General features: G+C 35.1%; 2 protein-coding genes across 2 annotated transcripts; one reads left to right on the forward strand and one right to left on the reverse strand.

The window, feature by feature from the left end:
- Nucleotides 1–14,798: 14,798 nt before the first annotated feature.
- Nucleotides 14,799–17,752, forward strand: LOC112751882 (DEAD-box ATP-dependent RNA helicase 35). The gene is made up of 2 exons (XM_025801178.3): nucleotides 14,799–15,317; nucleotides 15,709–17,752. The coding sequence occupies exon 2, from the start codon at nucleotides 15,751–15,753 to the stop codon at nucleotides 17,515–17,517; it is 1,767 nt and encodes a 588-aa protein (XP_025656963.1). The 5' UTR covers nucleotides 14,799–15,317; nucleotides 15,709–15,750; the 3' UTR covers nucleotides 17,518–17,752.
- A 2,408-nt stretch (nucleotides 17,753–20,160) lies between these two features.
- Nucleotides 20,161–21,803, reverse strand: LOC112751884 (UDP-glycosyltransferase 1). The gene has a single exon (XM_025801180.3). The coding sequence runs from the start codon at nucleotides 21,641–21,643 to the stop codon at nucleotides 20,264–20,266; it is 1,380 nt and encodes a 459-aa protein (XP_025656965.1). The 5' UTR covers nucleotides 21,644–21,803; the 3' UTR covers nucleotides 20,161–20,263.
- Between the last annotated feature and the right edge of the window lie 5,258 nt (nucleotides 21,804–27,061).

The raw sequence follows: 27,061 nt of genomic DNA on the forward strand, positions 1-27,061 counted from the left end.
TCCTAGCCAATTCACTAATTAACTTAGTGAAAGACTAGCGTTAATGGAAATCAAATCAACTAACTACTCTAATATATCAATCAAGAATGGACATCAATGACTCAAGGTCACCAAAGTCCTCAATTCCAAGCCAAGAGTGGAGAAAAACTACATTAAAACTAAGCCAAGTATTTTATCAAACACTTGGTGTGCATGAAAATAAAAGCATATTAAATTGCAATAAAAATAAATTCTAGAGCTACCAAATGCAAGAAATTAATAACCAACAATTAAAGAAAGCAACAATGACATGAAAATATAAATTGCATTAAATAAAATAGAAATTAATAAGGGTTCATCAACATAAAAAGTAACCAAAATGAGAAATTAACAAGATAAACTAAGAAAATTAAGGCAATAGAACAAAGAAAGGTAAAAGAAACTAAATGAAAACAAAAATTAAAAAGAGAAATTAATGATAAATTAAACTAATAATCCTAATTTCTAGAGAGAAGGGGGAGCTTCTCTCTCTAGAAAATGACCTACAACATGATAAAATCTAAACCTAATTGCCCCCCTTGTTTTCTCTTGAATTAGGGTTGAAATAGCTTCAGAAATAAGTTGAATTGGGTTCTGGGGGTCAAAATTCGCTGCCAGCATTTTGCATTTGATGAGGTCACGTGCTGGGATCTGTGCATATGCACGTGGGCTAAATCTTGACTCGTACGTACACACATATTGTGTGCGTACGCACACTTAAACTCATGTCCACTATAGACATATGCATATCATTTTGAAGTCCCGGATGTTAGCTTTCCAATGCTGCTTAGACCGCCTTATTTGAACCTCTGTAGCTCAAGTTATGATCAATTTAGTATCGATAGGTCAAGATTGATAGCTTTACAAATCCTTCATTTCTTGAATTCTCCCATTTTGCATGCTTTCCTTCCTCACTTCTTCAATTCATATTTGCCTTCAAAACCTTAAATCACTCAACAAACACATCAAAGCATCAAATGAAATTAAAGTGAATAAAATTTAGCAATTTTAGGGCCTAAAAAGCATATTTTCACTTTTAAGCACAATTTAAGGAGAATTTACAAAATCATGCTATTTCATTGAATAAATATAGAAAAAGTTGATAAAATCCACCCAATTAGAGCAAATAAATACTATGAAATGTGGATTTATCACATCCCCACACTCAAACAATAGCATGTCCTCATGCTAAACTCAAGAAAGAAACAAGACAGGGGTATTACATTTATTCAAAGTAAACTACCTATATGCAACTATCTACATGCAATCTATCTAAATGTATGCAACTACTTGGTCAAAATAAATAAACTTCCAAAGATACACATATAAACATAAGGGCTAAAGCAATAACAATCAAATCAAATCCACAATTGAATTGAGTTCTAGAAAGAATTTATAACTTGTAAGATAAGAAATAATCATAGGTGGAAACATAGAATTGAGCAATTGAACTCCTCATCGGATGTGTATACACTCTAATAGCTCAAGTGTTTAGGGTTGATTCACTCAATTATCTTCTTAATCATGCTTTCTAAAATTTATTTTTCATCTAACAATCAATAATTAGTCAATGTATGCATACAAGTATCATAAGGACTATTCATGGTTGTAATGGGGTTAGGGTAAAGGTAAGGATGCATATGGTCAAGTGAGCTTGAAATTTGAATCTTTGACTAACTTAAACTCTCACCTAACCTACATAACAACCTATATAATTCAAATGCAAACCTAACTACCCATTATTCACTTTTTTCACACACTTATGCATTCTTTCAATTCATGTCACATAATGCATTTTTATTTCTCAAACTTTGGGGTTAACATTTGTCCCCTTTTTATTGCTTTCTTTTTTTCTTTTTTTTTCTTTTTCTCTTTTTTTATATAAAATATATACAAGAGACTAATGCATATGGTTTAAGTATTGAATGCATGAATATGTACTAAATTCCCAAGATTTTCAATGAGAATACACTCTTATCTCAACCAATGTTTCCAAGTTTTCCCACACTTGAATGATACACACTCTCACTATCCTAAATTAATCAAAGATCCAAATAAGGGACATTTATTATTTTTCACTTTAAGGCTAGTGATGTGCTAAAATATAGAACAAAATGGGATTAAAATAGGCTCAAAGTTGGCTAACAAAGGAAGATAAAATGGTGGGCTATTTGAGTAAGTGAACTAAATGAAATGATGGCCTCAATCATATAAATGCATATATACATCAAACAATGGACATAAATAATTAAACAAATCAAAGATTGCAATCATAAAAAGAGAATAACACACAAGAATGAAATAGTGGTTAACATGGTGTAAGTGTATAACCACACAATTAGGCTCAAAACTCACATGCTTATATGTTCTTAGCTCAAAAACATGTTCCACAATATAGTTCAAGCAATTTTCAATGAAACAAATATCAACTCAAATCAATTAGGATATTAATGCCCTATTAAAAACGTTTTTCTTGAAAATTTTCATTATTTTGACTATGCTTATTATATATATGGAAGGAAATGCAATAAACTAAGAAAAAAAAATACAATTAAAGCTCTATAATATATACAAACTAAGAAAAAAATAAAATGTGCAAGTGTTTGGAATTAGAATTTGTCACTCAAGATTGCCAATTGGTGACAACCTCCCCACACTTAAAGGTTTGCACCGTCCTCGGTGCATCCAAAGATGAGCAAGGGGTATAGCGACTATCCGAGTTGTCACCTTCAGCTGGTGGATCAATCGGCTGCTGTATATTCTTTCTCCCGCTTTCCTTGTTGCTAATGGTGCATCATCCATGAAAAATAGAAAACAGGATGGCAATACAAGTAAATACAAAAGCAAGGAAGCATAGATTATTGGAATGAGGTGATGAATCACTAAAATGAGTGAGTGAGTTCGTTTGTGACATTGAAAGAAACAAGTGTGTGTATTCTAAGTTGCGCGGTTTAGAATACACACACTAACAAAGAAAGCTATGTCACAATTACACAAAGGAGCATGCACTTCATTCATTATAGTGTGCTTGAGATACTTTAAAAGAGACTTGTAGGTGAAGATAAACAAACAAGTACTCAAGGAGCATAAAAGCATTCAAGCAATAATCAAGGAATTGTGAAAGGATGATAGAGGAAAGTTTGTTTGCAACACCTAATTGACATGAAGTGGAAAACATGGCAAGCATAGTTGATGCGTGAGCATATTTTCTATCTTTTCCTAGTGAATTTGCATTCGAATCGTTAAGTTAATCAAGATTTAAATACATTTTAGCCACTATGAATGCTACTTTGATTTGTGTGCAATTCTGTTTATTTCAGGTAGCATTCGGATGGATTTGATGGAGTCTCTGTAGAAAAAGAGAAGAAAGTGAATGGTGTTGTCAACTCTGACCTCCTTGCACTCCAACGAGAATAACTTGAGCTACAGAGGTCCAATTGACGTGATTTTAGTGGTATTGGAAATCTAACTTCCAGAGCTTTCCAACGATGTGTAATATTATGCACTTCTTCTCCAGCATACTCGGTCATACTGGCGCCTAACTTGGCCATTCCCAAGTTAGGCATCGGAAGAAGAAGTAAAACTCCAATTGCTTGCTGCCGGGGTGGCACCTAACTTCAGGATTCTGAAGTTTGGCACCAGTGATCATCAACGCCTCCAAGCCATGCTGCAATAGTGGCACCTAACTTGGGATTTTCTAAGTTAGGCGCCAGCCCAAATTAAAGAAGTGGTCCCAACGCTCATCAAAGTAAGCAACGAAGATCCTATTTGATTTTGATTAAAACTTTAATTTATTTATAAATATAAAAAGATATTATTTAGTTTTAAAAAAGATATTTTACATTAATTAGGATTAGATATAAAAGGAAAAAAGAATCAGCCTTTCGGTCTCATCTCTTCTCTGACTTGATTTCGCACTTGACAGTTTTTCAGAATCCTTATTTTCTCTCTGAGCTATGAGCAACTAAACCTCCACTGTTAAGGTTAGGAGTACTGTTTATTGTATGGATTGATACTATTACTTTTCTATTTTAATTCATGTATTGATTTCAATTTCAAGAATTTGTTTTTGTTCTTCATCTTATGAATATGGGTGGAACGGAAGTATGACCCTTATTCTATTTGAGTTCTTGTAAACCTTGGAAAAGTAATTTACTTGAACAACAGCTTGAAAATAATTTCTCCTAAATTTTTAATTATCTGGACTTAACGAGATATGTGACATATAATCCTCTTATATTTGGATAATTAGGGTTTCTGTGGCACATAAACTAGTTTTGAACTTAACTCTCTAATCAGAATCAAGTGACCAAGGAATTGGCGGTTGATGAAGGTTAGAGGAGAATAAAAAGGTCTAAGAAATTAGGGTTTAGTCACATATAGTTTGCCATGAATTGAATCTTGCATGAGTAAAATAGTTGGTAAGAAAAGTTAATCCAGAAAATAAACATCTCTGAAACCTTAACTGTCTTCTTATATATATTTCACAAACCGTTTACTGCTTGCTTATTTAATTCTCTGAATTTACTGTTTAATGCAATTGAACTCTCAAAACACAATTTTCTGTTTGTCTAACTAAATAAATCACTCAATCATTGTTGCTTAATCCATCAATTTTCGTGGGATCGACCCTCACTCACCTGATGTATTACTTGGTACAACCCAATGCACTTGCCGGTTAGTTTATGGACTTTAAATTCTGCACCAATAGTCCACAAAGCTTAAAAAGCTTAAAAAATGTCACTAGGTAAGCTTATGATCCAATTTCACACTTCCTTAATTTTAATGCATCAACTAGGTGACTTAAATTAAAATCAATCATAGCAAGCATCACCTAACAAAAAATGCGTCAACTAAAAATAAATTACTAAATGATAGATAATGAAATCAAATCACATGGTAGCCAAAACATGCAATTTAGAAATTCAAAAACATTCTCAAAGGCAATGTTATGAGTACTTGGTATGCACAAAATTAAACATGAAGAATTCAATACCAAGTAATAATTTATAACCTCAAGAAAGAATTCCAACAATAAATATTTATAACAATGATGCTAAAATAGCATCCAATCAATAATCAGCAGCAATAGCTCAATAGAATCAGCAAATTAAAACAATAATCCAACACTTAGCACCAAAACAGAAAATTAAACTATCTAACTAACTAACTAAAAGAGAGGATGGTGGGTGGTGAATAATAGCGGTGGATGGTGATTGGAGGAGAGAAAGAATAGAAGAGAGGAGAAAGAAGAAAAGAAATAGAGATAGGAAAAGAAAAGAAGTAAGGTGGTGTGAGAAGAGAGTTGTGCGTACGCACACATGTCCGTGCGTACGTACAAAAGGTGTAAAATGGGAGTTATGCGCACGCACAAGAGTGTGGGAGCGCTCCTAGCAGAAGGTGAAAATAGGTTTGTGCCTACGCACACCAAGATGATTGATATTTTTTTAGAATATGAAACGTCAAAATTCGATATCTGTGCATACGCACACAGGTCCGTGCGTACACACATAAGGCAAAAACAAAGGAGACGAGAACGCACAAGGGTATGCGAGCGCTCCCAACAGAAGGTGAAAATATAATTTATTCAAACCAAAGTTCTAAAACTTCTTCAAGGTCTATATCTTTTGATAATTAATTCAAACCAAACTCATTTTCAAAATCATAACTAAAACTTCTTCAAATTCTTAGAAAAATTCTGGCAGCACCTTCCCTAAAAACCAAAGTTTGCCACCCATAACAGGTTCTCTCAATTCAACCTCAACTCAACAAAACCAGCATTTCAAGCAGTGGCGGAGCCACATAGAACCAAAAGGGGGCAATCGCCCCCCTAATTTTAAATTTTTACATGTAAATTATATATAAATTTCAGTTTAGCCCCTCTTAAAATTTTATTTTAGTCTTATTTTATTGTGTAAATATTTTTAGTCCCCCTCTAATATTTCATCTAGCTCCGCCCCTGATTTCAAGTCAACGTTTCTAAATCCGTCATTTAAGACCAATCGTTATCGATTTCAAAAAAAAATCAACATATATATTCAATCCATTTAACGAAAAATTCAGAAATCAACCAATTCAACAACAAACACAACATGTCAATCTCAACAGAAAATTATTTGCATCACAAACATCTATTTACATTAACCTACTAAACTTATCAGGTATTCAAAGTCCAAAATAATTTTTTATTAAAACGATCCCCTACCTCGAGGAATCAAGCCCGTAGTGATTTTAATGCAATAAATTTCTTTTTTCGGGTGGCAACAGCGGTGACTGCAATCACAGTTCTGTTTACTTTCGCAACAACAAAAACAATTTTCATTTCAACATACAATCTTGATAACTTAATCCTAAAACATCAATGTCACAAAATTTTTAATAGTGCATAATAGAATACTAACGGCGAGGGTTTTCAAGTAGGAAAACTTACTGTTATTGTGAAGGTGCAGTTTTTATTATAATATCATAATTAGGAACAAAATCAGAAAAATATCAAAGAGGATTAGAAAAAAATTAATGTAATTTATTAGGATATTATTCCATAAAGAGCGTACTCCTAGCGTACTCTTGGTTTATATATTAGTAAAAATTTTGTAATCACAGATTAAAAAAATAAGAATATGATATTTTTTAAATTATTCATAAATCCTTTGTACCAACTTACCAGTTTTTGTTGACAAAACAAAAATGGAGAAGCATGTATTAAAGCACCGCAAGTATCAAATCAAATGCAAACCTTGTGGCAATGTCTTTCCGAAGAAAAAGGACTTGGATCTTCATCAATCCAATGTTATTAATACTCTTATCTTTTTTTTCCTCTCGTTCTTTCATATCTGAATTTTTTTCAACTTTTTTTTTTCCTTCTCTTTCTTTCGTTTGCAGTGTTTCCACTTTCAATTTATAGAGCAAGTGTTATCATAGTACGAAGAATTTAAAAAAGAAACGAAGAATTATTTTAAAAAGTATTATTTTTGTTATTCATATTTTTTATCTGTGATTACAAGATTCTTACTAATATGTAAACCAAGAGTACGCTAAGAGTACGCTCATTATGTAAGCGGTGGCTTTTCATGGAAGAGAGTAAGACACAGAAAAGAGTGAAGTGAGAAAGGTTATTTGGAGGCGCACGATAGTACGGAAATCAGCAATGGTGCTAAAATGCGCCCGCTAGTTTGTGTCTGAGTGTCTTGGGTAGTTATTTACCTCGTCGACTGTGTAATGGCGCGAAAGGAGGACGATCAGCTGCGGCCAACTCCATCAATTTTTATTCGTGCACAAAAACTTTACACAATTACCGTATCATTATCATTGTTTAGAAAAAATGGCTATGATTGCATTAGGCAGTGACTCACACCACGGCCATCCAAAACACCCATTCTATTCTGTTCAGTGTATAGGAGAGAAAGGAACCGAGTTAGTTACACAGTTAGAGTCGGTTAGTTAGCTAAAGCATTTCGTTCATGTATATATAACGATACCTGTAACTAATCAGTGTTCTCTCCTCACTCGTTCTAACTCTTCTTTTCCTCACTCATTCTCTTCTCTCCTCCTCCATTCCTCATCGAGAAAGATGAAACCACCGCTGCCGCAGCTGCCGCAGCTGCCACCGCTGCCGCAGCTGCCGCAGCTGCCACCGCTGCCGCAGCTGCCGCAGCTGCCACCGCTGCCGCAGCTGCCACCCGTGGAAGAACGCTTTAAATGCGTTTATTGTGATGGTGCATTTTTTCTTGCCAAGACAGAAATGGAGAAACATGTAGCCAAGCATAGCAAATGTAAAATCACATGTAAGCCTTGTGGAAACGTGTTTCAGAAGAAAAAAGAGCTCGAGCTTCATCAATCGGAAGTACTATTCTTCTCTTTTTTTTCTTCTCTTTCTTTCATATCTGAATTTCTTTCAAACTTTTTTTTTTCTGTTTCTTTCTTCTTCAGTGTTTCCACTTTCAATTTGTGGAGAAAGAACGCGGACGTGCTCGCAAGGCGATGAAGAAACAATACGTTGATTTGATTTGACATTTTGACTTGATGATTTGTATTAGTTAAGTCATGAGAAATTGTTATCTGATGAACTCTGATGAACTTGACTTGAAGGACTAAACCTAGCGTGTGTGCAGGTGCAGCCAATAAACGTACTCGTGCGAGACTTATTAGAATTTTTAGATATTTGCTTCCCTTTATTTCTTTAATAACTGCACAGTTTTTATTTCGTTTTCTAGGATCAGAATAGAGGATGAAACCCTTGCTTGTTTATCCTGATGAGGGTTTATGAATCACTCAAACGAGCCTTTCTAGCCGCATCTGAATCGGCATCCCTATCGGTTGGCCTTTTCTGATTCCAGTTTTTGGGATTACAGATTCAGGGGCTTAGCTTACATAGATAGAAGCAGCTCCAAATGTCATTCCCCTCGCTTCCCCTGCTGTTCATCCGCACACCATCGACTTCCACAACCCAGTGGATGTTCTGACAAAAAAATACAACTAATTAGTGAAAGAATAATTAATAGTCCAGTATTTTTAAATTTTTTTTCCGTAGTTGTTCATATTTTATCTTACTAAATTTAAAGAAAACGAAAAAACATTTTGAGAAAAGGACAAATTAGTTCCTGAGCTTTTAAATCGTGGACAAATCGATCCCTTAAGATCAGAAAATACTAAAACGCCCCTTACCATTCAAAACGGGTGACGTATCGATCCTTCCGTGCAAAATGATGTGCCAGACGCAACGGAGAGGGGTGACTTGTCGCTTAGTTGGCGTGTGTTGGGCCTAGGTGGCAAGACGGGACCGTTGAGGGAGCTTGGTGTGCCCGTTGGGAAAAAATCGTGGACAAATACGTCCCTATGATTGAAAACGACGTCGCTTTGAGAACGTTGGCTGTAGTCAGAATTCCAAAGAAGCCCATATCAATCACACACAATTCCAAAGAAGCCCTAGCACACATATGTATGATCTTTTCCCTCCAAAAAAAACGATTGATCTTCTTCCCGTCGTCGTCCTCGTGTAAGGTTGCGGTAGTGAAGCATCATTGGTGGAGTTGCGGGTGTCATCGGTAGTGGTAAGTACCCTTACTGCGAAACTGAATGTGATATTTACTTTCGAACGTTATCTGCTTTGCATGTCGTGGGTTGGGGTTTAGGTGTAATGTAGTGTTGGGAGGGGCATGGAAGATGAGTTGTGTGTGGTTTATGGCTTAGGTAGTTGTTTATTTGCTGATGCTTAGTGGTAATCGTTGAGTGAAACAATGATGCAGATGGTAGATATTTTCGTGATTCCTGTTTTCCATCACGGGGGCTACTTTCAACGGGCTCTGAATGGTGAGTTAGTCTATGTCGATGGTAAGGTTGAGAGGTTTCCCCCCATGGACCTGGATTTTGTCAATTTTGGTGATTTGATAACACTGTTCAAGGGATTGGGATATCAATCATACAAGGAGGCGTACTGGTATGATCCAAAGAGCAAGGATATGGAGTCAGGGCTGCATGTTCTGAGGGGAGATGCAGGCATCAACCAGATGCGTCAAGCAAAGATGACAAACAAAGATACTGATGAGTTCTATATATTCTTTGATCATCCTATTGATGACCCAGAACCTGTAGACTGTGGTGGAAAGGAAAACGTTGAGGCAGAGGAAGATGATGTTGGTGTCGGGGTGGATGAATTGGGTGAGTCATCGACGGAGCACGATAGTTACGAGAGCGCAGAGGATGAGCCGTATGCACCTCCGCCTCCCGGTGATAAAAGTAACAGTGATAGTGGGGAAGATGTTGTCAGTGGGTCTGTGTTTGGCAGAGGGAAAAGGAAACAAGTGCCTCATTCCTTTAAGAGATCCCCTCAATCAAGTAAGCAACCCAGGAAGCAAGCGCGACGTATGTCCCAAAGAACAAGGTCTGCTGCAAGAAAGAAAGGGCCTGTCCATGAGCCCGAGGCAGGTGGGCCTGGTGGACAACCCAGTGGATGTAGGCCTGCAGGGGAGCCCAATATACCTAGGCCTGCAACGGAGCCCAATAGGGCCAGAGGACCAAGGCCAGCACTAGTAGACTATGTGAGTGATGTAGAAACTGATGGTGATGATATTGTATGGGAGTATGAATCTGAGGAGCTACATACACCTGTCTCTTCTGATGATGAGGGAAACAAACATCATTGGCCGGAGTTCAATGACCAATATAGTTTCGGAGAGGGAAGATTTGAGCTTGGAACAAGGTTTGCAACAATTGAGAGGTTCAAAGAGGTTGTAAAGGACACCTTCATTGCTGAAGGCCGGGAGTTGGTGTGGATAAAGAATGATAGGGAAAGAGTTAGGGTTGGATGCAAGGATGAAGAGTGTGGTTGGATTGCCCACTTGTCTTACAATCGGCAACTACAATGCTTCCAAGTCAAGACGTATAGAAACGAGCACACTTGTGCAAGAGACCTTGGAAGCAACGCCGCTGATCAACACTGGATTAGTAAAAAGGTGGAGAAGAGGATGGCAACGCACCCGCATATGACAACCCATGAAGCCATTGATTTTCTAAGAGAGGACTTTGACCTTACTGCACACCCAAAGATGGTGTATAGAGCTGTGAAGGAGGCAAGGGAGAGGATGATGGGTAACGAAAGGCAACAGTATGGAAAGTTGAGGGATTACTTGTTAGAGATACATAGAAGTAACCCTGGATCTTCTGCATTGCTAGACCTGATCCCTCAGCCTCAAGCAGCCCCTATGTTTGACAAGTTATATGTTTGTTTTGAGGCCTGCAAACAGGGATTCAAGAGTGGCTGCAGACCATTGATCCACCTAGATGGAGCATTTCTTAAAACATACCATGGGGGACAACTACTTTCTGCCATTGCACAGGATGCCAACAACCAGTTTTACGTGGTTGCATACGGAGTTGCAAGATACGAGAACAAGGAATCTTGGAAGTGGTTCCTAACATGCTTACAGGAGGATATTGGTGATGTAGGAAACCACGGTTGGAATTTTATGTCGGATCAACAGAAGGTTAGTTCCTTTTTTGTCATTTCGTGTTTGTTGTCTTAGTCATTCACTGTATTATGTATTGTTATAAATGGTTGCTTCATGCCTTCATTGTTATTAGGGACTGCTACCTGCACTGAAGGAGGTAATGCCTGGTGCACATGTTAGAAACTGCGTCATGCATATGTGGAAAAATTTTGTAAACCGATTCAAGGATCTGCATATAAGAGAAATTGTGTGGGAATGTGCTAGATGCACAACCATCTCAGAGTTCAAGGCAACCATGGAAAGACTCAAAGTTGTGAACAAGGATGCTTGGGCCTATCTCATGAAGTTTGAACCTGGTACCTGGGTTAGAGCATACTTTAGCCATGGTCCCAAGGTCGACAACCTAACAAACAACATGTGCGAGTTGTTTAACGCAAAGGTGGTGAAGTACAGAAGCAAGCCCATACTTACAATGTGCGAGGAGTTACGGTGCTACGTGATGCGGCAAATGGTTCAACACAAGAAACTTCTGGGGACTCATGAGGGAAAACTGGCACCAGTGCAGGAGAAAAGGCTACAAAGGCTTATCAAACCAAGCAACAAATGGACAGCGAATTGGATTGGTGATAATGAGCGCAAACGGTTTGAAGTCACTCACAAGGGATCGAAAGTTGATGTGGATCTGATCAAACACAGCTGCTCGTGTAACAAATGGCAACTCACAGGTTAGTCAGGGTTCCTGAATTTCAACATAACCATGCTGTGTATTCTTTTAATTTAATCCTGCTGTGAATTCATAGTTGATGTGATTTTTAATTTTACTCATACATGATGTTAACCATGCTGTGAATTTGGACATGCTTGGTGTGAATCTAATTAACATGCCGTGATTGTGTTGATATTAACTATGCTGTGATTGTCTTGATATTAACTATGCTGTGAACCTGTTAGTCATGCTGTAAATTTATATTAGTTCATTCAACTCTTAGTCATGTTTATGCCATTTTGTTGTTGTGAAACCGCTGCCCTGCTGTGAAGGGATGCCGTGCATTCATGCTATAGCGGCAATCAGAAAACGGCATGATAATCCCGATGATTATGTTCATCCATGGCTATGTATGGAATTCATTAGAAAGACATATGAGCACTTCATCCAGCCGGTAACGAGTGAGGAATACTGGACAAGATCTGAGTATACTAAGCCTGATCCGCCTGTGTTAAAAAGGCCAATTGGACGTCCCAAGGTGCATAACAGACAGAAAGACCCACCTGAGGCTGTTATTGATGGGGACAAATTGAAGAGGAGTTTCTATGTCACATGTAGCAAGTGTGGCGAGAGGGGACACAACTACAAGACATGCAAAGGGGCCCCATCCAACCCAAACTGGAAGCCAAAGACGAAAAAACCAAAAACAAAGGCCAAGGACTCTCAATCACTTGTGGTTCTACCTTTGTCACAGTCAGCTCCCGAGCAAGAGGTAATACTTAGTTTCACAGGGATGTAATTGTCCCCCCGATAATAAACTCAGGGATTTAAGTGTCTATTTTATTATTAGTTAGGGAGCTATTTGTCTATATTTTCATACTTCAAGGTTTTAAATGTCTTATGATATATTGTGCTTTACTGGGACTGTTTAAACTAACTGGATACATTTTACACAATGCCTCATCTCAGATTGTCGAAGACAGTCCCCCTGCTGCTACGAATCCTCCTCATGTTGAACAAAATTCTGCTAATGAGTCTGTTGCTAATGAGGTAACAATCTTGGTGACATTTCATTGTTGTTGCTTGCTGGTTTCATTGCATTTCACACTTGTTTCGACCTTCATGCAGGGTAATTCCAATGCAAACACTGCATCGATGAATGAGCAAGTATCTGGCCCCTCAGTAGCAGCGGTTCAGACACAATCAATGCCTCCCAAAGCACCATTCAAGCCCCCAGCCCAGTCTACATCACGCCTGGCACGAGGTACATTCAGGCCTAAGCAACCAGTTAGGAGGAAGACTGTGACAAATAAACCCTCGCAACCTGTACCACATGTCCAGAGTGAGCAGCATCTCCCCTCTCCACAACAACCAACTGCATCAGGAGCATCTCCACAGACTTTGGCAACAGCAGGCAAAGCAACCCAACGGCTATTTAAGTTCATCCCCACTCCAGGACTAGACAAGCCAAGTAGTTAATGCTACATGTTTAGACTTTAGTCATGACCTCATCCCCTTTTTGATAAACACTTTTATTTTACTAAGCAACTCTTTTTGGAAAACAATGTGATTAGCTATAGCTGTCAAGCTTAAATTATGCCTTACTATGACAGTTGACATGTACTTGACTTCTTTTGTCAATATTAACAATTCTTTCATGAGATTAAATTATGCTTTACATATATAATGATGTCTCTAAATAATTATGTCACTCACTTGCTTAGTGCAATGACTTTGCTGCACATATTATAATTTAACTTACAACATTGATTGTTCAAATACCATACAACAAAATGGAAACTCATCCCATACTACATTACAAGGTTTTTTTTACCTACTTCTCAGCCAAGATTGACTATGACAGAAGCAAAAATTACACAAACCACTGCTACAATAACCAAATACAGATTAACATTCTTCTTCCTCTCTAGATACAACACCTTCTTCTCCAAATCAATCACCTTCTGTTCCACTACCTTCTTCCCAAGATACACTTTCAGATCATCAACCTCGTTATCCGTAGTAAACTTTTCAAGAACTCTTATTGTTGAAAGATGGTCATCCAGCCATAAGAAGAACTTGCAGTGACTGGGATTTTTCAGCTGCATGTTCAAGGTTCCAAAACAAACAGAACTTAATCAACTCCCCTATAATCAAACTGACCAAATAAAATCACCAACATACCTTAAAGAATGGACACCCAAAGAACAATCTATTGGGGTTCGTCGTCGTCCTCGATTTGTACAATATGGCGTACACACGGCATTTACACATCGGAGCAATATCGTCTTTCTCCTCTGAAGCTTCCACGCATTTCACGGTTGGCGGCAGTCGAACTCGTCGTGAGCTGGAGGAGGCTCCGTCACTGGCCATTTCAGCTTGCACAATATCCCCACACTCAACCAGTCACAGAAATGAACAACGGTAATGGCGAACGAGTTCCATTTGAACAAATAGGGCAAACACCAAAGCGACGTCGTTTTCAATCATAGGGACGTATTTGTCCACGACTTTTTCCCAACGGGCACACCAAGCTCCCTCAACGGTCCCGTCTTGCCACCTAGGCCCAACACACGCCAACTAAGCGACAAGTCACCCTTCTCCGTTGCGTCTGGCACATCATTTTGCACGGAAGGATCGATACGTCACCCGTTTTGAATGGTAAGGGGCGTTTTAGTATTTTCTGATCTTAAGGGATCGATTTGTCCACGATGTAAAAGCTCAGGGACTAATTTGTCCTTTTCCAAAACATTTTAGTTATGAACATTTTTTTAACAAGAAATAAATATAACATATAGTGTCGATTCTTTCATTACTAATGTAGTTAACAAAATACTAATATCTATAATTAATTGTTAATGTGAATATTTAGTATTTAGATGATGTGATTGAATAATTAATAATTTTTTTATGATATCCTCAGTTTGATATATCAGAAATTAATTTATAAATCTAAATGTTATTTAAGAATCTATCGTTAAATTAATAAATTGTTATATATACAAAATAAAATGAACCTATATGTTGACTAACCCAAATTGATTTGAGTAATTATAATTTTGTAGCGTATTTGTATTTGTCAATTGTGGGTTGTAAATACTAATTAAGTCAATCAAAATGACCCAATCCTTTATGCTGTAGCTCAATAGCCATATCAGATGGGTCAGGACCAAGGTCCCATAACCCAATAATGCTTATTTAAAATAACAAAAATCAAGCCAGAAAAGAGACCCGACCCGGCTATGTTGCCCCAGCTCCTAATCCCCCTCCTCAATTAGATTGAGTTACTAAACTGAATGTGAATTGTGAAACTCTGATGCTGAAATTGAAAGGAGCCCTAAATTGAAAATGCGAGAGCTGGAGGCTGAGCTGCGCCTGATGACCGACGTTGTCCCTCCGCCGTAGGCTGTCATTGTCCGGCTGTCTTCTTCGGTATCGCTGCTGTGCTTCGTCCTCGTCGAGCTCGATTCGTCGTGACGTCGTTGCTTTCTCCAGCGCGGTCCCTGTTGCCGCTGCTCACTGTCCGACGCCATCCCTGTCGCCGCCGCTGAAAGTCCTCTGCATACTCCTTCCCTCGTCGGTGGCTGAGTTGCTTGCTGCTGACTCCTTCCCTCCGCCGCAATCACCGCTTCTTCCTTGTGGTCCAGGTGAGCTTTTAAGGATTCCAAATTGGTGCAATATATTCTGGATATGTTAGTGTTATCTTTTCTTTTTCTGTTGAATGTGCAATCTGTTCTGTGTAATCCGTGCAATCTTTTCTATTTCTTGTGAGATACTTGTAGCTTGATGCTTATGCATATTTCTGGCGTCTCCTAAGGAAATGATGATTTATGAGTGGGACCTTTTAAGTTTGATGAAGAAAAGAATGGGAAGTTAAAAGAGAGTGTATTTGTTGTGGAGTTATAAGGAATACGGTTTTGGTGAGCTTGAATAAGAGCAACTAAAAAACTCTGGTTGATCTTAAAGTGGAGAAGATTGCTTTGTTTATAAAATTTTGTTGCTTGCTTTATGTTTAATTTTCCTTTGAAATGCTATTAGGATCCAAGGGACTGTTATTCTGAGGTCAAATTGGTAGCTAACATGGAAGAAGAAGACGATTATGTTGAGTATGTGCCTGTGGCCAAGCGTCGTGCCATGGAAGCTCAGAAGATTCTCCAACGCAAGGGTCAGGCATCTACTGCCACCGATGCTGATCTCGAGAAACTAAGAGTAGCTGAAACTAAGCCCAGTCTTCTAGTTAAGGCTTCACAGTTGAAACGAGAGCAGCCTGAGATTAGTGCAACAGAACAGATTGTTCAACAAGAGAAGGAAATGATTGAGAACTTGTCAGATAGAAAGACCCTTATGTCTGTTCGTGAATTGGCTAAGGGGATTACTTATACTGAACCATTGCTTACCGGGTGGAAGCCACCTTTGCAGGTGAGAAGGATGTCTAAAAAAGAATGTGATTTGATTCGCAAGCAGTGGCATATAATAGTTGATGGTGAAGATATCCCACCTCCAATTAAGAATTTTAAGGATATGCGGTTTCCTGAGCCGGTTTTGAAGAAATTAAAAGCTAAGGGAATTGTGCAACCGACACCCATTCAGGTGCAAGGCCTTCCTGTTATCTTATCTGGGAGGGATATGATTGGGATTGCTTTCACAGGCTCAGGAAAAACCCTGGTATTTGTGCTGCCAATGATCATGGTAGCAATGCAGGAGGAAATCATGATGCCTATTGCTCCCGGAGAAGGTCCATTCGGTTTGATAATTTGTCCTTCACGAGAACTGGCTCGGCAGACTTATGAAGTGGTTGAACAGTTCTTGATACCTTTGAAGGAAGCTGGATATCCGGAGCTCAGGCCTTTGCTATGCATCGGTGGAGTGGATATGAGATCACAGCTTGAGATTGTGAAGAAGGGTGTCCATATTGTTGTTGCCACTCCTGGTAGATTGAAGGATATGTTGGCCAAGAAGAAAATGAATCTTGATAATTGCAGGTATTTAACATTAGATGAGGCTGATCGATTGGTAGATTTAGGATTTGAAGACGACATAAGAGAAGTTTTTGATCACTTCAAAGCTCAAAGGCAGACTCTGTTATTTTCTGCCACTATGCCTACAAAAATTCAGAACTTCGCCAGAAGTGCTTTGGTGAAACCTATTATTGTCAATGTGGGACGGGCTGGGGCAGCAAATCTTGATGTGATCCAAGAGGTAGAGTATGTAAAGCAAGAGGCGAAAATCGTTTATCTCCTTGAGTGCCTTCAAAAAACCCCACCTCCTGTTCTGATATTCTGTGAGAATAAGGCTGATGTCGATGACATTCATGAATATCTTCTCTTGAAAGGAGTGGAAGCAGTGGCTATTCATGGAGGCAAGGATCAGGAAGAGAGAGAGAATGCCATTTCGGCTTTTAAGGCTGGAAAGAAAGATGTGTTGGTAGCAACTGATGTTGCATCCAAAGGTTTGGATTTTCCAGATATTCAGCATGTCATCAACTACGACATGCCAGCTGAAATTGAAAATTATGTCCATAGGATTGGTCGAACAGGAAGATGTGGCAAGACCGGTATAGCTACAACATTCATTAACAAGAACCAGAGTGAGACAACATTGCTTGATTTGAAGCACCTCTTGCAAGAAGCAAAACAAAGAATACCTCCAGTTTTGGCTGAGCTGAATGATCCAATGGAAGACAATGATGCAATCACAGACATAAGTGGGGTGAAGGGATGTGCTTACTGTGGTGGTCTTGGTCATCGTATCCGTGATTGTCCCAAATTGGAACATCAGAAGAGCATGGCAATTGCAAATAATAGAAAGGATTATTTTGGTTCTGGAGGTTACAGGGGTGAAATTTGAAAGCACCAGTCCCTTGTGTACAAGGTTTTTATACACTACTTGGTTATTGTAACATCTTTTAAACTTAATCACATAACAAGTTCACTTCATTGTAGGTTATAGTGTGTATTGATTAGTGGATTGATTTTCGCATATTTTGTAGCCTACGATGGTTGACCGTGGCGTGGTATATTCAGGTTTATAAGTGGCGTGTTAAATGAATAGAATATAAATGGCTATATGTTTTGTTTAAACATTTTTCAGTGTCTTTTCAAAGTTAAAACTGAAGATATCCTCTTATTTAAGTCATAGCATCATAGCCTTTTCCAAACAATGGGAGTAAAGTGTGACATTTTTAAAGTGATAGACAAAAATACATATAATTTTTATCCTTATATGATTTTAATCTTATTTTTCAATGTATTCATTAGCTAGTAACTTCTTGATATACCGAGTAAAATAATGTGAATTACCGAAATACAACAATAAAACATGACTATTAATTTTAATATTAATAATCTTTTTTAAAATGATGCTTGAAGTGTTACCTTAAAAATTGAAATATATTTATACGCTGAATATTATCACAAAATTTTACCCAGAGAATGTACTTCCCCTTGCCAAAATTCAATATTTATTGACATTATTTTCATTTATTTTAGCTGCCAAACCCCACATGGCCACATCATTCTGTAGCGGCTGCGAGCCTAATAAGTGCATTCAATATGGGAAAATGTTATGGAGCTTGGTGACAAGTGACAACAACCAAATTCTCATACCCTACACTAACAATATTGCTCACAAGAAGACTCCCATTATTACATATGGTTAGCGATTTCACAGATTTCTAGAAGAAACTTTTTTTTTTTTGGGTATTAGATTTCTAGAAGAAACTAATTATTAGTTCACAAGTCAAATATTCATAAAGCAAAGCATGCTAGATACGATACAAAAAAAAAAAAGAAAAAAGTTTAGGAGCCAGCAATTTGTTAAATTTAATTGCTAAATTTTAGCCAGCATGTAACCAGCAAAGAAAAGTGAGCCATTAAATGAAATCTCACATCATTAAAATCATCATTTATGATTATTTGATGGCTACAAATCACAAAAGTTACTGGCTCCTAATATTCCTCCAAAAAAATTTCAGTGAAACGGACGTACATATATGCCGTGAAATAATATGCACACAAGACATTAATTTTTGTTTTTATATATTTCCGGTTTTCTTACTTTTAAAAAAAGAAAATTCTTAAAAAAAATAGAATTTTGCTAATTTATGTTTTAAAAATACATTTTAAAAGCATTATAAAAAAAATTTAAATTTGACTAAAAGTTATTGAAAATTTATTTTTTATATTTTTAATACATTAAACATATTAAAAATGTAAATGTTTTTATTATTATACTCTTCACATGTGTTTTTTAGGATACAAATTACTTAAATCTAAAAAATAAATATAAAAATTGAAAGCAGATATTAATTCGGCCTAATAATTTACCACAAGGAGGGACCATTGGGAGCCATAAAGCGTATATATTTTTTTTAAATGGATCAGATTCGATCTGTATATCTGTGGTATTTATCCGAATTCAATTCGAAAAATACAGATATAGATCAAATCCGCAAGACATCTAATCCGCACACTAATATAATCGGATTGCGGATTTTGTGTAGGTATTTGCATATCCGCGTATTCACAAAAATAAAGAAATAAATAAAAAATATTCTTTTTATATTTTATTTTAACTAATAATTATCATATATGTTGTGTTATTTTAATTTATTATTTAAAAAATATATATTTAATATTATTTTAAAAATAAATATATTTAAAAAGATAAAAAAAGTAATTTTTATTGAATTTTTTTAATAAAAATAAACTTTAAAAAATATTTTTGTATTTAATGGATATATCTAATATCACAAAAAACCGTGTATATTAAATCCGATCCAATCCGATAATCGGATCGAAATTTTGACCATATTCAATTCGATTCGATTCGCGACGACGGCTATTTCTTCTTCTTCTTCTTCAATAATGTAACATATATTAGTTATCGTAGGACCATTATTTATTACATTACATAGACGTTAATGGTGGCGACGGTTTACCGTGTTGGTTGCTGTCCTTCATTATATTGGGTAAGAAGTAAGATATAAAAAAGTCTTCACTAATAAAGATCCTATGATGCAAACACATGGTTGACCCTACTATTAGAACACAACATGTTCCTCTAAATCAATGATGTATGTATATGCATTCATAATCTCTATCATGCATTCATCCTCCATTAATTTGAAGTGCTTGTGTTTGCATGAGATGTCACACAAGGTATGTATTTAATGACTAGGGTGGAGTGAAATGAGCACAAAAGGCAGATTAATCCCGTATTCTGTATGCAATCATTTATTAGACAACAATAAACTTTATTTATCATAAATTAATTTTTGTCTTTGAAATTAAAAGATACCTTTAAAAAAACCCATAATAACTTAAACTTGAGCCGATATACAAGAACAACGACACAACACTGGCAACTAGAGCAATATTAGGACCAACAACTTTTGTGATTGGTAGCCATCAAATAGTCATCAAGTGTAAGATTGGTGTGAGATTTCATTCAATGACTCATCTTTTTCTACTGATTATATACTAGTCAAAATTCAATAAAATTGCTACCCCTTAAATTTTTTCAATTATTTAATAGATGATTACACAAAGATAACTTTCTCTTATGTAAATAGTCAACTACTTATTTTAACACTTCAAGTTGACTTCCAAAGTTGAACCAACCTGTTCAAAGCAAGACGAGAAGATCCACCTTCATCTTTTGCTTCCACAGCACCGATTCTCATCTTGAAGATTCTCTGTCGAATCTCTTTCCCTCTCTCCGAGTCCATCAACTCATTAACTCGCTCCTCCAACTCACTTGCACTCACCAACCCATCTTTATCCTCCTTCACCTCCAAACCAACCTTCATTTCTCGCACCATAATCACTCTGTTCATCTTTTGCTCTGCATAGAGAGGCCACGCTACCATTGGCACTCCTTCACAAACAGCCTCCAAGATCGAGTTCCAACCGCAGTGAGTCACAAACCCACCCACCGAGTCATGACTCAGTATCGCTGCCTGTGGGGCCCAATCCTTAACCACCATTCCCTTCTCCTTCGTTCTCTCCAAGAACCCTTCCGGCAACAACTCGTTCAGACTCGGTTCCGAGTTATCTGACTCAGCTTCAGCCCTCACCACCCACAAGAATCTCTGCTTGCTCTTCTCCAACCCCATAGCTATCTCCTTCAACTGCTTCTTGGAGAACGTTCCCAAGCTTCCAAAACTCAGCAGCACCACGCTCTGACTCGGCTGCGAGTCGAGCCAACTCAGGCACCCTTTCTCGTCATTCTCGCACGTGTTCGAAATCATGGGTCCGATGCAGAATAGTTCTGGTGTCTTGTTATTCATTTCTTTGTTACTCAAAGCTCTTATAGCTCTTGCTTCAATGGCGTCACAGGTGTTGACGATGATCCCATCGCTGTCTCTCATGGTCTTGGATATGTCAAGGAAAACACGGTAAATGCTACTCTCACGATCCTTAGTTAAATCGGGGTAATCATCGGTGGACATTCTGGGTAGCCCAGGAATTTGAATCTGCATGGGAAAATCCTTGAAGGATGTTGTGGTGGTTTCGTGAAGAGTTGGAAAATGAAGGATAGTGGAGAGAGAGGAAGCACATGAAGTGAAGTAAAAGTAGGTAGGGATATTGAGCCTGTTGGTGACTTGTGTAGCGGCGGTGGAGTTCATGAAGTCCAAAACAATGGCTTTGATGTTGGAGGTTTTGGAAATGGAGTGGAGGAGTTGGTGAAGGTTGTGGTTGCTGCGGCGAGAGAGTTCGATGCAGAGGATGTGTGGGTGGAGGTCGGCGGGGAGAGTGACTGGAGGGAGGTGGAGGAAGGTGATGGAGGGCGCGGCGGTGGAGAGGGCGGAGAGACATTGTTTTTGGATGGTGGTGGGTGTAGGTGGAGTAGAAATGAGGAAGATGATGGAGAGGGAAGGGTGGTGAGTGGCAATGAGGTTTGCAAGCTCAAGCATGGAAAGGAAATGGCCTCTATCGAGAGCTGGGTAAAGAAGAATGGCGTCGTTCTTCATAATTAAGAAGGTAACTGCTATGGCTATGGATTTGGCTATCAAGTTATGTTTTTAAGAACTTGCAGGTGTTGGTTGATGATGAGGTTAGAGGGTATTTATAACGGAGTAAGGGTCTAAGGGACCAGCTTTAACTTATAGCCCCACTAGGGAGTAGGGTCTCAGGATGGGAAATGCATTCTCTCAAATCTTTTTATAGAGTAAACTATTATTTTTTTTCTTGAACGATTTGGGTAAATTTTATTTGTGTCCCTAACGTTTAAATCGTCCTATTTGTATCTCTAATATTTGTAAAAGTGATTCAATATTATCCTGCCATCAATTACACATCATGCGCTTTAGTTTGAGTTTTAAAAATCTCTTTTTTTTGAAGTTAGAATACAAATATCTGAATCGATGATCTACTCCGAAAAATAGCTCATCAAATATTGAAACTGATTCCTACAACATTTACATAATTCACTTTTCTAGGAATATAATTGAATCTAAACACAAATAGTAGGTATAATATTAAAATCGAACACATCCAAATGATACGTAATTGAGAATAAATATATCAAAGTGAGAATAATTGAAAAATATAATCTGATTTGTTAGTATAATTGATAGTAGGATAACATTGAAAGATACAAATAGTACGATTTAAACGTTAGGGATACAAATAGGACATACCCCAAACGTTTCGAACCCCCGACACTTATTTAAGCGGACGAGTGAACTGACTACTCGACCAATCTAAGTTGATTTCAAATTTTTTTATATTTAAAAAATAAAATGTTATCTTTATAAATAAAAAATATAAAAAATTAGATTAAACAATTGAGACCATCTATTTTGTTATTGAAAAAAGTCTACTCTCAAATCATCACTTTTCTAATATTTTCTTTTTGGAGCACACTTAAAAACAAACAAAGAATCAGACAACAATCATTAATTCATTAAGGCTCATAGATGGGCTGAAACTCGTTGCACCGAATTGCATAACTCACTAAAAAATACGAGTCAGATTAAAATTTTAAAATTGTCATGGTTAAAAAGTTTGTCTAATTCATACTACTTAATCCATAGATTTTGAGAGATTTCGGTGAGGTGGGATGAGTTTTTTACATAAAAATATTAAGTTATAATTTGGATTATGTTCTATATTTAATTGATTAGAATAATGATGTTTAATTATATGTTTTAAATAATATTTTATTTTTTATAATATTAATTTTATTATTTTATTTTAAAAAAATTAATTAATAATTATGTTTATTACATATTTAAAATTATAAAAACTTTAATATTTATAAATTTTAAAATTATAATTTTTTATATTATTAAAAATTATAAATATATTGAAATAATTATAAAATTATATATATTATTTAATATTTAATAATTTATTAATAAAAAATTTAAAAAATAAAAAAAATAACAAACTAGATAGGACAAGAGAAGAATTTAGAACCATCTCATTAAGCATGACATTAAGTGGCGGAAGAGGGGTGAACTAGCCTGATTGCCATCCTTATTAACCACCTAATCAAACTAATTTACTACTTTTTTAAATTATTTATTGAAAAAATATTAAAGAATCATTATAATTAAATTTTTTTATCGTTACTTAATGATTAATTTAATTCTTTTAGTTTTTGATGTGAAATCTTTTTAGTCTTAATTGTTTTAATTTAATGATTTAATAACATACGTATTTTTTCTCATATTTTTAAATATTAATAATTAATTAATAACTAAACATAATAAATTTTGATAGTCTTGTGACATTTTATTTATTTATTTATTGTATCTCACTTATTTTTTTCTTCTCCCCAACGTCACAATTTCTTCCATAACCATCCGCTAACAACTTGCCACTGCTGCCATATTTATGGGTAATGCAATATTGAATTGAAGATGAGCATATACAACATAGTGCAACCATGCATGTGATGGTTCTGGTAAACTAGTATTTTAGTCGTTTTAATTACTGGTTTCAGTTATAAAATATATTATTTTTATAATACTTGAAAAATTTGCAAAGTTATGATATTGCATGCATGGTTTGGGGTTATTTATGTTACATGTTATACAAATAATTAATATAGTAATTAATTTTTAATACACATGTAATTATATCTGTCTCCTGATTAATATTTAATAATACTATTATCTAAACCTAAAATGCTCACTTAAAATCATTGTTGGTTAAATAGATTGCGTATTTGCTACTCCAATGTAATATTAATTCATCTAGATAGATATAGGTACGATTTTTTTTTTCGTTATAAAAGAAAAACTTTATTTAAAAAAAAATTATTCCAACTTTAATTTTCGAGATTCAATTTTTACTTTTTACGTTACGGGTAAATTTGCCGTTATCTTTGGCGACCGCTTTTTTTGACGAATTTTATGAATTATGTGAAATTTATCAACCTGTTCGGCGAACTTTAAATAAGTTCGTCTAAATAAAAAATCCGTTATTTCTTTTCTATTTTACATTTTACCTTTCATTTTTTCTCATTCTCATAATCTTTTTTTTATAAGACTTTTCATTTTGGACGTTTTTAATCTTTTTATTTCTTCAATTCGTCAATTTCAAGTAATTCTGTTTCTTTTCAGTTTAATTTATTGTTGTATTATTTTTTTTATTTTAATATATTTATTTAGTTGGATTAAGTTTTATTGTTAGTTTTAAATTTTAATTAGTTTGATAATTAGATAATAAAGTTAGTTTAGATAATATCAAATGATCATATGATTATGGTAGGAGATTAATAGATATTAGTTAAGAAAAAATTATTTTGATTATTTTTTTCGTTTGAACTAATTATGGCTTAGAATAAAATTATAGTTTATGCTCTAAATATTCACTATTTTTAGATTTATTTTTAAATGTGGTTGATAATACTTTAGTTAATTTTAAATTATTTTATGTAAATTATTGTTTAAGTTAAATTAATATATCTCTTCACCTTCTATTTTTTTTGCTTTCTGGCAATAAATTATGGGTATGTTTCATTGATAATCAGATCCAAATTGGGTACACTGTACAACATACTTTAACTGGTCATTCTCTAGTATCTTATACTCCATAGTCCTCCTAATGTTATACGTTTTAACTGCCATATAACTTTTTTCTTATTTTCATATTGTTGTCTAATCTCAAACTCATTGGTGAGATCATTCTTGGGGCTTTCTTGACTAAATAACTAATATGAAATCATTGCCTCGAGATTCGATGTGAAAAAGTAATATGAACGATCATATATAGTAAAAAATTGGCAGGTTCTGTCATACAATTTGTGTGTCATTATAGTAATTCATCTCTTCCTCCTCCTTCTCATCTGAAATTTTCATTCGTTCAGCTTCAGCATCTTTACCGTTATTAAGGTAACTTGATAGGAATCCATCGTCAAGTCTTTAATGGTAGAGTCCTCGTGACTTTTAATATCAGCTTGCATCATACCATCATTAAAATTTTTGACATTTGACTCTTCTTGACTACATTCAGGAGGCACATTTAGATCAACAATCGTCATTCTAATATTTTTTTCTAACTGTCCCACTTAAACAGGTATCATTAGCAATAGTTCCAACAGATGGACATTTGTCCAACAGTTGTGCCAAGCGCTACCAAGACGTATGTCCTCATCATCTCGTAATCGATACCTAATTCAGAAAAACATAAAATCTTATTAGAACCGTGATCTAGAACAAATAATAATAAAATAATAATAACAATTTCAGTCTATGATATACCTTTTGTAAAACAAGATGTTATTTATTTTGAATGGATATCTGTAGTAGTAGATTTTTTTCATTATTTTCGTGTATTGTTACTCAATGGCATGCAATATCAAATTCTTTAACATTGTTAGACTTTCGACTTCAGATGTTATATATGTAAATACTGGTTGAGCAGAGCTAAACACGATAGATCCTTTGTCATCATACACTATTTCACCCTTATATATGTAAATACTGGTTGAGCAGAGCTAAACACAATAGATCTTTTGTCATCATACACTATTTCACTCTTATAATGAATGAATAACAATGGAATTTTGACATTGTATAAAATAAATAGAAGATCAAAATCAAGGAGAATAATAAACTACTGTTAGTGATTTTGGTTTTTAACTAATCTCAAAGATTTTATTGATGAACCCACTCGAAACTCGCTAAGGGGGTGACAAACTTCACAGAATCCATGAAGTTCGTCGAGAGGTACGACAAATCTTATGAAAATGACAAAGTTTGTCGAGGGGAACGATAAATTTGTCCATAACACCTAAAAAATAGATCTCAAAAATAAAGTTGGAATAATTTTTTTTTAGAAATAAAGTTTTTTTTTTATTTTATACCGAAAAAAAACCGATATAAGCATGATAATTTTTGTGATTCACATTTGAAAGTACTATTTCGAAAAGCTAAGGAAATTTTATAATGTTAAAAGAATTTGTGTTTAATTTGTTTAAAAAATAAAAAAATATATTTTACTTTTAATATTTATGTCATGTAATTGAAAAATTAAGTATATATAATAAGAAAATTTTTTGGAAAAGAATAAGTTTATAATAAAGAAATTTTTGATAAAAGAAAATAAAAAATAACATACAATTATTTTAAAAAATTAACAAAAATAAAATAACATATGTTTTAAATAAATTTTTAGTTATTTAAGAAAATTATTTTTTACTAATTTTTTTAACAAGCATGAATTTCTTAAAATAAAGAGTTTGTCTCTAGCAGAGAATATTTTTTTGGAATAAATTTCTATTATAATCCTTAAAATTTATGCATTTTTTTGGGAGAATATTTTTTAATTAAGCATGAATTTCTATTATTTATTTTATTTTTTAAAATTTAAAATTTTTTTATAATAGTCCTTCAAATTAAGGTCTGGACACTAATTTAGTCCCTCAATCATTTCCGACAATAAATTAGCAAACGATGTTTAAGTGACAAAGTCTTACTACGCTAGATACTCCAACAACAAAATGAGATGACAATATTTGATTTTTTTCGGAAGAATTGGATCTAAGACTGCAATGATTTTTGTCCCCTTGTATTTTGGGGTTTAATCATTATTCTAGATGTTTTTTATTTTTATTTTTATTTCTTTAATACAGATTATTTGTTCTACCATTGGTAGCATTACAAGTTCTATTTTATGGATTTAATAATTAATCATGGTATGTAATTTTTTTGAATTTATTTGATGGACTAAATAGAATTCAAAAATTAAATATTGTCACGTCATTTTTAGTTTTTTTTTTTTTTAATTTTACTAACGAATTTTTAGTAATTTTTTATCAACTTTATTTTTTAGGTATATTATTATATTATTTATGAAATTTTTGTTATTTCTATTTATATGAACCCTTTTTTTTATTATTTATTATTTTTATTTTTGGTTAACTATTTGTTTGACAT

The sequence above is a fragment of the Arachis hypogaea genome, chromosome 15, assembly GCF_003086295.3.
Source record: "Arachis hypogaea cultivar Tifrunner chromosome 15, arahy.Tifrunner.gnm2.J5K5, whole genome shotgun sequence".
In the NCBI taxonomy this organism is placed as follows: Eukaryota; Viridiplantae; Streptophyta; class Magnoliopsida; order Fabales; family Fabaceae; genus Arachis; species Arachis hypogaea.